This window comes from Hakea prostrata, chromosome 2 (assembly GCF_041222555.1).
Source record: "Hakea prostrata isolate BN-2017 chromosome 2, UWA_Hpros_2, whole genome shotgun sequence".
NCBI classification, from domain to species: Eukaryota; Viridiplantae; Streptophyta; class Magnoliopsida; order Proteales; family Proteaceae; genus Hakea; species Hakea prostrata.
In genome coordinates, this window is record NC_142601.1 from 55,857,822 (window position 1) to 55,871,220 (window position 13,399).

The 13,399-nt window shown below is 37.0% G+C and overlaps 1 protein-coding gene and 1 long non-coding RNA gene across 2 annotated transcripts; both read left to right on the forward strand.

Annotated features, from left to right (window-relative positions):
- Positions 1–3,450: 3,450 nt before the first annotated feature.
- On the forward strand, positions 3,451–11,619 carry LOC149025023 (serine/threonine protein phosphatase 2A 57 kDa regulatory subunit B' kappa isoform-like). Its single transcript, XM_089145219.1, has 3 exons — positions 3,451–3,874; positions 4,113–5,346; positions 9,137–11,619. Exons 2-3 carry the CDS (start codon positions 4,192–4,194, stop codon positions 9,491–9,493), a joined length of 1,512 nt encoding a protein of 503 aa, XP_089001345.1. The 5' UTR covers positions 3,451–3,874; positions 4,113–4,191; the 3' UTR covers positions 9,494–11,619.
- Positions 11,620–12,601: 982 nt separating this feature from the next.
- Positions 12,602–13,326, forward strand: LOC149025024 (uncharacterized). The gene is made up of 2 exons (XR_016171690.1): positions 12,602–12,915; positions 13,084–13,326. It is a non-coding gene; the product is annotated as an uncharacterized LOC149025024 (long non-coding RNA).
- Positions 13,327–13,399: the final 73 nt, after the last annotated feature.

A 13,399-nucleotide genomic window follows, 5' to 3' on the forward strand; every position in this document is an offset into this window, starting at 1 on the left:
AGTCATCATGAACTAGGTCTAGTCTTCCAGTTCAATACCCAATTTCAAGTCCATTTCAAGTCCTTTCTGAAAACTTGATTAAGAGGTTGTTAAGTTAATTCCTTTTAAAGAAGTTAATGCATAGAAGAAACAAGAGGAGCTCTCTATGTATGGTGAGCCATTATATCACAATGTAGTCTACCAAACGGTAGGAGTAGAGCCAAATTATAACTGCTTTGCTTTGCTTTGCTTGTAGGTTTGTAGCTTTTTCAAGGTTTTGATTTTGGGCTTTCTTTCCTTAAATGATAAAGCCCAAGGTAGTATGGATTTGTGGGTGGGACAGTAAAGTAAATACAAAGACACCGGCAGAGGATTTCCTTAAAAGGAAATCAATACATTACAACCAATGAGGAATTAGATAATAGTATCATTTATGTATATGACACACCAAAGAAACAATTTTTGATTAGTTAATTAGATTTAATACAGTTTCAGGTAGTTAGTTGTTATTTGTTAATGGTCAAGGTAAGTAAATTAAAAATCAAAAATAAATAATCAAAGTGGGGTCCATGTTCCATTGAGAGTAAAATTAATATAATGCACATGTTACTTTTCCTAGTTTAAAGAAAACCCTATTAATAAATTAATATTTCTAACAATAATTTTGTTTTCATTTACATCATAGGATCCGATGAACCACTACAATATGATATAAGAAATAAATTAATTTTTAATTAATGAACCAGTTAAATGGTCCAAAATTGATTGAACCATATATGGACCACCGGTCCTTTATGTGTATATGGTTGGTTCAATGTTGTAATTATGTCCATATGCACTTCAGTGAAGTAGTTATTACATGTTGCACGACCCTTTTCGGTGCACGGGTGCTTTTCGTAAAATTCAGTCACTGACAAAAGCATAAAGCTTTAAAGCTCCTCCTCGTCACTTTAACTCCAATCATATACATATAAAGTAGCAAATAGTTAGGTTTTAGTTTCAAAACTTGAACCATTTGAACCAACGATTATTTGATTAAACCAATTCTTATCTATATAATTGACAAAATTAGGATACTTACTCCATGGAACAGATCAGAATTTGTACCGACCGGTTGGACCGCCGGTTCAGAAATGTTCCTCGTGGGGAGAATATTAATCTTTCAATAAAATGATTTTTTTTTAAAGAATAAAATGATGATAGAAAACAAATAATGTTTGTCTAAAGATGTAACTTTCCCACGTGGATGCCATTTATCATTGTCGGGGAACGTGCATGTAACAAGCCCATTTGATGATAAACATGCTGGGCCCCACTGAGAACATTGATTGATCTTGATCTGATGTTTACATCACGGGCCCACTCATGACTCCCCTCCCCCTCCATCTACTCTATTTTTATATTTGCAAATTTTGATGATTAATCCAATATCTATATTTTTCTATTATATATTTATTAATTTAAAAAATATATATATCTAGTGAAAGATATAGTTTCTTTCCAAAAAAAAAAAATACAAATTATCTTTAGTTTCAAAATGCTAGTATAATATAATCTTCGATATGAGATATAAAATTACCTGACCAATACAATACTCAAAGACTGATATATAGTCTAAATGCACTCCATGACATTTCACCAAAAACATTTTAAAAAATTAATTTTTTTATTATATATATTTAATTGTGTCACATTCAAAAGAATCAAATAGTTATGAATGTCGGATAATATGACATTATCTGGATTTGTCAATTACCAAATTTAGAGACCAGACTAATATGTTTTTCATTTATTTACGATAGTCGGCTCTTTTTAAAAGGTTTTTAGTTTCCAATCATATTATAACAAGTTTGAAGTCAATTTTGAAGGTTAGATTTTGTAACATACTTAGTCCATTTCACTTGAAGCTTGACACATGAGTAGGGGACCTCATTTTACTTAAAATGCCACATGGATTTACATTTGAAGGTTGAACTTTATTAAATGTTTACTTACTTATTTGACTGGTATTATGTCTAAAAAAATAATATAAATATATATTAATTTGAAGTTTGAAAGGTAATTAACTTTTTTTTTTTATCATCATTCATTTTAAAATTAAATTTATCCTTTTCAGTATACAATATTAAAGACGATTCATTTTTTTGACAAAAACATAAAACATTATGTAGACAAATCATGGGCCATGCTTGTTATTTTTAGGTAAACATTGTATGAACAAATATGAAATCTATTGCATGAAAAATGAGGTTGGACAAAAAAGTACCAAAAGAGTACAAAAGTTTGACTTTTCTTATGTTGTTTTCCACAGGATAAGATTATCTGTCTGTGGACCATCAGTGTTTGATATTTTCGAATTTTCTCTTTGAATGAGATTACTTTTACAGGTTCTTGTTTTTCAAGCAGCTCTGTTAGCATTTGTACTAACGTTTAGCCCTAAAAATTGCATTTTTTTTCTTCATTCTTTTACTTCCATTAAATCAGAATTGATAGTTCATCTTTATAATAAAAGAGCCTTTATTTGATATGTACATACCACCTCAAGTGATACTCTTTTAGCTTGTTTTGATTCTGATATTGGTGTAACACTTTACAAGGCGTCCAAATGTCGACAGCTTGTATTGTATTTGTTGTGGTTATACCAACGGATAAAATATAGCCATGCCACTGGCCCACTGTTATCTGATTGTGAATTGAAAGGGCATTTCAGCCTCGAAAGGTTGCTTGGCTGGCAAAAGACAAATGCAGCAATGCCTTAGCTCAGAGTTCATATTGCCTTAAAACTAAGGTGCGGAGTCCGTTTTATATTTAAATTATAGCATAGTCAAGGTGAGTGTAAGTAGGCATTCCACATTCGTGTAGAGTAAGCACCGACAAGAAGTCTTTAGTGATGAAAATTCATTCAATCCATTTTCCTTCCAGAAATAGACATCCATTTTTCTTATCGATGAATGATATGTGTCCCAACATCATATCTAATGGTTAAAATTCATTTATAAGTCATGTAAAAAATTAATAATTAAATTTATTAAAACAATGTTACTGATAAATGTAATTCAACCTTTTCATTAATGCGACATACGTTAGAAATGGATAAGATATGGGCATCACTTATTGGGCCTATGGGCTTGTGGGCTAGTTGGACCTCGAGGCTCTGTTCTCTCCCTGTTCTGCCTTATCTGTTTCTGTCTGAGAGGATCTCTGAACGGGCCGTGCAGTGTCGCCTGCCACCGGATTACATTTTTACACGGATATCACAACAGCATTACGACGCGACACCCGCTGCGCATGCTAGACAAGACCCGTGATTTACATATTTCATAAATCATATCAGGAATTTTAATTTTTATAAATTCAGAAAAGGATTCTAATTTAATTTAATTTATATCTATTTATAATTTCGAAGAATAATTTCTACTTTCCACCCCACAATCCCACCAGATGACCCAAAAGCTTTCACTTTAATTTTTAAAAATTTTCGTAAATCATTTTTTCTACTTTATTTTTTGCTGCTTGGTAACGTTCCTGTATTTCTCAGAAATTGGCACCTCTTTCTTCTCTTCAATCGAGAGAGAGACACATCATTGATCTTTCATGGAACGGAAGAGGTGAAGGAACTGTTCGACATGCTCAGAACCCTCAAAACATCTTCTCACAAATCTCTGTCTTTATGTGGATGAGCTCGACAATTTCTGCAACTTCCATGTCACTCTCACCTCTTCTTCCTTCGTCAAGTGGTTTTTTTTTTCTTGAATCGTTAATTCTGGCTTCAGAGACGAACAGCTTTGCTGGTTTCATGCCCGAGACTGGTGTTTATGAGGTTTCTACTTAGTTTCCATCCTTGCATGAGTGCTGCTTTTGCTTCCAAGGAAATCTCCTCTTCAGGAAATTATAGGTTCTTATACTTCCCTTTTTATGACTTTCTATTTGGAAAAATATGATCTTCCTTTCTTAGAACTATCTGTAGTGTCTGCGATCTTAGGTTTAGTTAGTAGTTTCATGCATGCCATGTAGATCTATCTCAGGATTGTTTCGTCTGTTTCATATTTGCAGTAAAGATCTTGTCTTTTTAATGACTGATTTTGCTGTTAAGAGAGTGACCAACGCGCTTAGGGCTTCTTATTGGTAAACAGGAACGTAGCTTTGCTTTTCTTTCTTGAATCGAGCGCTATGGGCTTGATCTAGGCTTGCTCTACTTCCAACTTTGCCGCCATGTTTAAGCAATTCCTCAGTAGATTCCCTCGGAAGTCACCGAAATCTGAAGTTGTTGACTCTGCTGGTGGAATTTCCGGCAACAATGTTGTAGCATCTGGCAATGGGATCCAAAGAACGAGCAGTGGGACTGCTCTCACGGGTCGATCAAATTCCATAAAGCGGATGTCCTCGGCTGTTTTCCCTTCTAGTGTGGTGGCTGGAATCGAACCTCTTCTTTCTTTCAAAGATGTTCCAAACCAGGAAAGGCAGAATCTGTTCGTTAGTAAGTTGAACCTCTGCTGTATGGTTTTTGACTTCAATGACCCAAATAAGGACACTGTGGAGAAAGATCTGAAGCGTGAGGCTTTGATAGAGATCGTTGAGTTTGTTGCTTCTGGATCAGCTAAGTTCACGGAGCCGGCAATTGCTGCAGTATGTAAAATGTGTGCAGTTAATCTCTTTAGGGTATTTCCTCCTAACTACAGGTCCAATTCTGCTGGTGGTGAGGCAGATGATGAAGAACCCATGTTTGATCCTGCTTGGACACATTTGCAGATTGTGTACGACCTACTACTTCGATTTGTTACTTCCACTTCTCTAGATTCCAAGGTAGCAAAGAAGTACATTAATCATTCGTTTATCCTGAGATTGCTTGATCTCTTCGATTCTGAGGATCCTCGAGAACGTGATTGCTTGAAAACAATTCTACATAGGATTTATGGGAAGTTTATGGTTCACAGGCCTTACATTCGCAAGGCTGTAAGCAATATCTTTTATCGTTTTGTCTTTGAGACGGACCGGCATAATGGGATTGCTGAGTTGCTGGAGGTATTTGGTAGTGTAATTAGTGGGTTTGCGTTACCACTGAAGGAAGAACACAAGATGTTTTTATGGAGGGCTTTGATTCCTCTGCATAAACCAAAGTCTGTGGGTGTTTACCTCCAACAGTTGTCTTACTGCCTCACACAATTTATAGAGAAAGAACCCAAGTTGACGATTACTGTAATCAAGGGATTGTTAAAGTACTGGCCAGTAACAAATAGTCAGAAGGAAGTCATGTTCTTGAGTGAATTGGAAGAGGTTTTGGAAGCTACAAACGTGGCAGAATTCCAGAAGATCATGATTCCGTTGTTTCGGCGGATTGGTTCTTGTCTTAATAGCCCCCATTTTCAGGTGACTTTCCTGATCCTTTACTTTATGGTGGTTTTGTAAACTTTAGTGGTTTGAATTTTGCTAATCAACCTTCATTGTTAGTATCTCTCTGTGATCAACTTGGATTATACATACATGGTCTGTTGGATTCTCTAGCATGAGTCATACACTTATTCAAGACAGTACATTTTTATCTCAGTGACTGTATTTTGGAGTCGTATTTTCCTCTTTGCGTAATTGTGTCTTACTGGTGATCAACATTTTGGATGGTTGAAACTATATTAGCTGCTTCTTACTCGAAAACATAATAATGATAAAATGATAAAACTAAATTAGCTGTTATATTGTGTTCGTTAAGGAAGTTAACTCCAGTTTTTCCTTGATCAGCTGTCTTTCCTTTATTATTATCCATTTCTGTGGACTTGCTTCTCTCACATGTTGCTTTGTTCACCAAGTTCCCATGTATGCAGTTATAAGAAAGATTCTCAGCTAAGCTTTGCAAAGCACTCTTCCTGCTAGTCAGGCTGAACACGAGAATTATGTTTTGTCAGCCATTAAACTTGAGTTCCTGGGTCTGTATCAGAAGCATGGTTCATAGAATTGATTTTGTCATGAATGCACTTGAAGAATCATTCTTTTGGGCAGTCTTTTCCCTTCACTTCGCTGGTGAAGTGACAGGAAATTCATGGGGCTTACCTCTTGTAGCAAAATCTGCAAAGCGATATGACCAAGGAATTATGAAATAAAAATCTAGGGAAGTTGTTGCCTCTTTTTCCTGATTTTCTTTTCCAGGGTTTTTAGCTGGTTTCAGCTGTTTCTGACTAATGACCATCTGATTTGTATTAGAATCGACGGAGGCTTGTCCATTGTTAGTTGACAGTGTTATTAACTTCAGTCAAAAGGTTATACACTTTTTGAATTTCACTTGCAGATACAGTTTTTGAATTCTGCTTGCGGATATGATGAATCATCATCATCTGTTGCCTGGTGATGCATATAAATCACGAGAAGTAGGCTTATTTCAGTGGAAATAGACCCGGGTTGAGTTCTATGCCTGATGGACCTTTGATCCAGTAGGAGTTCCAATAATCCACTTGAAGCTGAAATAAAAGTTGGTAGTTCTGTGAGAACTTAGAATAAGACTTGTTTCAACTCTTTTTTAGATCATTGAAGTGGCTAGTTTCATTAGTTTTTTATTTAGGCTACTTCTAGTTCTGTTCTGAGAGTTTATCTATATCTATGCAACCACTAGCAAGCCATTCTGTTATTTTGCATTTAGCATATACAAGTTGCTCTTATGATTTGACTCTAAACTGAGGTTTGTGGACATTTGTCTAAAGTAATATTACCAATCCTGAGATTTCTAATTTATTGGCAGTGGATTTAGTACCACTATTCTCTCCCCTAATAGCACCTGGACTCTCTTCTAAATGTCTTTATTCTGGTGTCACTTCGTCAAATTCTGCAGGCTGATTCCTCTAATATGATATGCTATTTGACTAAAGCCTGGTCTATTCTGATAATCTAGTGACTTATGTTACTGAACTTCTCGAAATTCTGGTTTTGTTTCCCTGTATTTTGATCTTATTATGAGCTAGCTTTTTTATTTGAAACTGGTTTTCATTACCTGATATTTGGACAGTCAGTGCATATGTAGTAGTTAGGTTACAGGAGCATGGGAGGTATCCTGTTGGATTCTCTGAATTGTCATTTCTGCTTACTTAGCACTGGGATTTGCTTTTTGTCTGTAACTGTAGCAGATGCGTAGGAAATTTTGTCTTGGTCAAATCATTGATCAACGGGGATCACTGAATTGCAGTGCTGTTTGTTTTGTGGTTATACTGATGGTTGATTATCCCATAAAGGGATATACTTCAACTTTAGTCATTCTTATCAAGTCCATGGATTCGGAGATCCTTTTCACCAGGACTTCCTCAAGCAAGTGTTTGGCTGTTGGATTCTATAAAACTAGTTTTGATAGAATCATGATTTAGGATTTAAAAAACCGTTTGGTTAAAAAAAATTAGTGGATTCACTAGAATCACATGGTTCACTTAAATATACTTTTTACACTAAAATGGATCCAAAGCCGAGATGTCTCAAAACCTATACTCAAGATTGAATCTACTTTTTAATCCACGGTATAAAAGACATTAACCTCGCTGAAAATGAATGAGCTCATTCTACTTTCGATCTTCTCCAACGTGAAGGTTTCTCAACTCTCTCTCTCTCTCTCTCTCTCTCTCTCTCTCTCTCTCTCTCTCTCTCTCTCTCTCTCTCTCTCTCTCACTCATCTAACCAAGGATTCCTCTGTCAACCACATCAGAATAGGTTCTAGAATTTGAAGACTCAACCCTAACCCTCTTGACATCGGTTTTCGTTTGAGGAAGAAATTGGTAAAAGGGTGAGGGGAAGGGTCTCGAAAGGGCTTCGAAGATTTGCAGGCAATTTTGGGTTCAATGTCACAGCTGAAGCTGATTTCTCATCTCGACGACATTCCATCGACGTCTGGGAAGTTCATGATGGACATATCATCTTTCCTTCATCGCTCTGGTGGCATTCTTCTTTAGCAAAGCTTACCTTTTGGTCATTTATTTTTCTTGGCTTGATTCTCATCTTCTTCCTCGGATCCTCCTCCTCCTCCATCGCTTGATTTGTCTCGCTGAACTCTTCGTACATCTAACTGGGGTGGTCCGGCATGGGAGAAGTGTGCCTGCTCCTCTGCTCGTGTTCACTCATGCAATGGCCATTCTGTACTTTGTTAATAATGGTGCTGCAGGATTTGTTGGTACCCATGAATCGGCCACATTGAAGCGCTGTGGCGATGGCATCCTTGGCCTTGACAATTTCACTGCAGGCAATCATCCTCAATTTAACTTGCTTGAGGCCTGCAAGTCTGCAAATCCACAACTGGAAATGTCTTGGGCTTCTTCCAGTTCAATTTATGGTGAAAAAATGAAAAGAACTAATGATGATTACTTGCGAATAATAAGTGTTTAAAACAGTGAAAGTAGCATTAATGTCAGATAATGGTAGATAATAGTTATTATCTTCTTGGATACAAGATAAAAACTGTTTAATCCTCTTCCTAAATCTAAGTTTTCCATTATTTCTTTTTTCCATAGTTGCAGTCCTTTCCCAATCATAATTTCTTACACAGTTCAGTTCATGATTTTTAAACTTAAACTGTGGAGTAATATATTTAATGCATTTTATAGAATAAAAAATTATATCTCAATGCATCTTATAAAAAATTATACTTTAATACATAGTTATGTGTTCAGTGAAAGTTGGACTATTAGACTCTTAAATCTGGAATCAGGGTTATTAAATAGATATTAAATAGCCCAAATCCACATTAACCAAACAGTTTTTTAGGTAGATTTAAGTTTTAGACTTGGACCAACCAAACATTTTTTCTGTTGCAAATCTGATTTTAGAGAACCAGATTCAATTAAACCTAGATTGTAAATCAAAGCCAGATTCTATGGAATCCAGCAATATTCAAAGTTCCATTGTGGTAGGCATTAATTTTGGACTGCTGAGATCTATTAAAATTTCTTATATTAATAACAATGTTCCATTGTGGTTTAGTCATAAATCTGGTTTCCATTCAGTGTTATATGTAATGGGAAGGTGTATAGATGGCATCTATATTACTTGCACCCATATGAGGATAGTTGATTTCAATGGATGTGCATATGAATGTAGCACTACAGGTTGCTTCAGTGTCTGTGGTAGTTCGTTATTGTCATTGTACCTACATTTCCTTCTTTTGTTTTCACATTAATTTTTTCTTCCCATTCTCCAGGTAGCTGAACGAGCCCTTCTTTTATGGAACAATGATCATATCATTGGTTTAATTGCACACAATCGGCAGGTGATCCTGCCTCTCATCTACCCAGCATTAGAGAAGAACATACGGAACCATTGGAACCAGGCGGTTCTCAACCTAACTGTAAATTTGAAGAAAATGTTCTCTGAGATGGATGAAGAGCTGGTTGTAATTTGCCAGGGCAAGTATGAGGAAGAAGAAGAGAAGAGAAGGGTTGCAGCAGAAAAGAGGAGGCTGACATGGGAGCGTCTTGAGACAGTTGCCAGTGTGCAACCGGTGACTGGAAATACAGCAGTTCTCATAACACCTACAGCAAGTGCTATTGCGTGTTAAATTTAGTTTAGCAGTGCGCTTTTCCTTTGTTTCTTTTAAATGCCTGTGCTTGCCTCCTTTTGGTTTTCATTTTCTCGGCGGAGAAGATGAAATGTAGTAAACCATGTTCACAGGTTGGCTTTTTGGGGGGTGTAATTTGGGTTTAGGGGGTTTTTCCTTGAATGGTGGATGATGGTGGTGCTTGGATGCCTGGATTCCAAAATAAGCAGTGGAGAAGGGCTGCTTACTGGATGTGGATGGCACTCAAAAGCTCACTTGTACTAACAAGTTATTCATTCCTGGTCGAGGTTTTGCTTGTAAACCTGCATTCCCATTGTCTACTTTTCTGCAGTTGCTTATCCTAAATGTTAAAAGGCAGAATCTTGATATTAAAGCTGGCTTAGTCTCCCCCTTGGATTGAAATCTCTGGACCCCATTTGATGTAGGATATTGATATTGAAGCCCAGGTGCGTGGTTCTTCAACAGCCCTGGTGGCTAAAATGTTGGAATGCATTTGCTTCGAGTTGGGGGACTTGGGACATGGTTGCATGCCTTTGCTGCACTGGGTTCCATTTTGGTGTGTTTCTCCACACGACCTGAAATCTCAGTGAAATCCATGTGCTTCTTCTGCCTTTTAATCTACCATTCAACTTCCTAGTCTGTTTGATAGATGTAAAAGCTTCTGGAATTATGGTAACATGGTGGATCTGTCAGGGGGCATTTGGCTATCAAGTATCACTTGCAGGTGAAGGCGAAAGTCACATTGATTCGATCTGCAGTCCTTCAGGTATAAATTGGGTTTTATTGATTAAAGAAGCAAAGGGAGTGAGTGGTTAGCCTGTAAGAGCATTCAGGAAGATGCCCAGTATAGGATACCGTTATTTAAGCTACAAACGTTTGCAGCTGTAATTTAGAAGGTTGATTATATGAGCCTTTGATTGCACTCCAGTGTTACAAAGTAACTCCAACCCACAATCGATTGTGATTGATTGAGAAAATCGTATCATATGCTAAACAAAAGAGTGTTATCCAGAGATTCTAGCTTCACCATGGATGAAAAGAAATAGAACAACCATTCATGTTTTAAAATCATTGGTATTAGTCTTCATTGAAAGCAGTACAATTTTGAGAACAAAGAAAAAGGTTACCTGCTCATCCATCATTTTTATGGTCATTGTATTCTTTTTGGGTATTAGAGAAGCTTCATGTATCCGCGCAGGAATAATGAATGGAGTCAGGTTTACAGAGATCCAAAAGCGACGGTTTGGAAAGTGACCAATTCATCCAGCCTAGGGAAGAAAAGAAAAGGCCTTTTGGAGCTACAGTGTTCCACTCTCTGGGAACAAGAGATAAAACACAAGACTGAAATGTAGAGGAAAGATAACAGATGTCCTCCTCTACAGTATTCTGGATAGCATAGGTGAGGTGATACTGAGTTTGAGCTGAGATCATGATATGAACAAGGGCTTGACAATCACTCTTATCAATTCCCTTTAAGACAACAAGTAGGAGACCTTCCCTAGCTGCTAGTGCTTTGAGGAAGGGAGGAAGACAGCAAGTAACACTTTATCATCACTGCCCTGAATAATGACACCAATCCAGCCTTCAGAACTCTGAAGTGCAGCCAGCTTGTGTGTTCAATTTGGAGACACCATCTTCTTCTTCTTCTTCTTTTCCCCTCGATTCCCATAAAGAAATAAATTTGTTTGTTGCCTTCCTGAGCCCCCAACATAGGTATGCTGCTATCCCTTGAATCCTCTGTTTTTGTTGTTTGTCAGTCCCTAGTTTGTTCCAGGTGTAAATAGAGCTAGTTAGGGAAAGTTTATCCTGTGGAGCAGCAAACCCCCAACTCAAATATGAACCAAACAACTCGAGCTAGGATAATAGCTCATGGTGATATGCTAGTACAGTTTCTTCCCCATTACTACACATCTCAGGCAGCAAGCAATCAAGCATCAAGTGGCTACTCTCTTCTTCAGTTCAGTGGCTGTAGCTAGACCCTCAGCTAAAGCTCTCCAGAGAAAATGTTGGACTTTGGGGGCAGCTTGACACTTCCATATACTTCTCTCTGTCTTCTTAGGAATCTGAGAGAGGGGAGGTAGGTAGGGGGTGGTTTAGTGAAGAATCAGCTTTCAGTTAGCCATATCTTCTTAGGTGCCCGAGCAATTTTTCAGATTAAACTAGCATTCCTTCATAGGGAGGACTATCAGATATAGACTAGTTGAACCTGAAAATTTTCTTGGGCATCTTCCTCATGAAAAGTCTTCCCTAATCAGTTCATCCTTCCAAATCCGAATTGTATGATTAATCAGATCAGCTACCCAAGTAACCAGATCATATCTAGGGGAAGGGTGCGTAATCTTGTAACCTGGGTTTGATCATAGTCAATATTGATACTAGTTTATAATAACTCTCTTTGTCTGAATTCGATAGTTCACCAGAAAAAAAAATGCACCTTTTAAATAATCAGCTGATATATGTAGATACATACATATTGGCGTTCAATACGAAACCAATATCTTGATCTAAAGGCTCTGGTTTACCAAAAAAAAAAAAAGATCTAAAGGCTCACCCCTACAAACATATACTCTGTTTCTTTCGAAAACATTCACCCAAGAGAAACATTCAAAAGAATCTCTTGAAAACTGAAAGTGAAAGAAGAGATTAAGAACTCTTCAATGACGACCGTTGTTAAATGAAAAACGTGTAGCGATAGAAGATTTGATCAACAAGCAACCTAAAAATCATCCAAACCAAACAGGTCACCTTTTAGAGTATTTAAATCTGGTCATCTTGTGCAGTTTTGCTTGGACCCCAGCAGCTTCTAAGTCTTATTGAAATAAAACAACATTTAATCTATACGTTAAGGTACGTAACTCGTTTTACCCACCTCAAGGAATCCGAAGTTCCAAACCAAACACTCGTTTTCACATAATTTAAAAAGAAAACAAAAACAGAACTGTCCAAAATTTTCCAATCGTGAGGCCGTTGAAGAGCACCTCAAATGGCATATTCCTGATGCATGTCACCATCTCTTCCCTTCCCTTTCATTTCAAATATCAAATCCTCATAGTCTATATCGATAAAACCAACCAAATACAATAAAAATAAATAAAATTATATCCATTTTCAAGTGGGAATTAATGGCGATAGAGTGAGAAATAGAAAGAAGTAACCTTGAGAATAGACCCATTAGATAATTAGTTAAAAGGAGCCATAATCAGTATGAAATAAGTGGTACCAGTTCTTCAGCTTCTCCCTATCTATTTAAATCTTTGCTCTCTTCCTGCTATACTGAAACATATTGAAGTCAACTTTCTGTTGTGAGTGTTTGTGAGTTACAGAGGAGATCATCATCAAATGGATGCACCAACGATGCAAGAGATGTCATACATGGAACACGTTATGAAACGCCATGAAGATAAGGGCTGCATCTATGCTTGGTTTGTATTTCCCTTCCCTCTCTTAAGCCCTGTGACCATTTACTTTCTGAAATTAAGATCGATCTGTAGAATAACCATCTATCAGATCCCATAGAAATACTTAATTGTCTTTGATGGGTTGCAATTGATACGATATGCATATGTTTATTATGTCTGGGATTTGTGCAGCTTGTTTGCACTGTGTTGCTGCTTCTGCTGCTTCGAGACTTGTGAGTGCTGCTTGGAGATGCTCTGTTGCTGCTGCTAACACAAAAAGAGCTCAACATCCAACAGGCCCTTCTGCCTCTGATGTCTCTCTGCTGCATACACTATCTATTTATATTTGTAATTACTCTTATGGAAAATTAAGGTGAAATTATGTAAAATTTGGAATAAATAAATAAGCGTGAAAACAGAACGGTTTGTGGATCACACCTATAGGCTGTAGTGTCCTGTTAAAACCTTATTTCTGATTTACTTCTTATTTTTAACTTTGTTTTCTTCT

Excerpts from the sequence above, each read along its gene's own strand:
- LOC149025023 (XM_089145219.1), top strand. The coding sequence starts at position 4,192 with ATGTTTAAGCAATTCCTCAGTAGATTCCCTCGGAAGTCACCGAAATCT. Across the intron at positions 5,347-9,136 it reads TTAATAGCCCCCATTTTCAG|GTAGCTGAACGAGCCCTTCT; the intron begins GTGACTTTCCTG and ends CCCATTCTCCAG.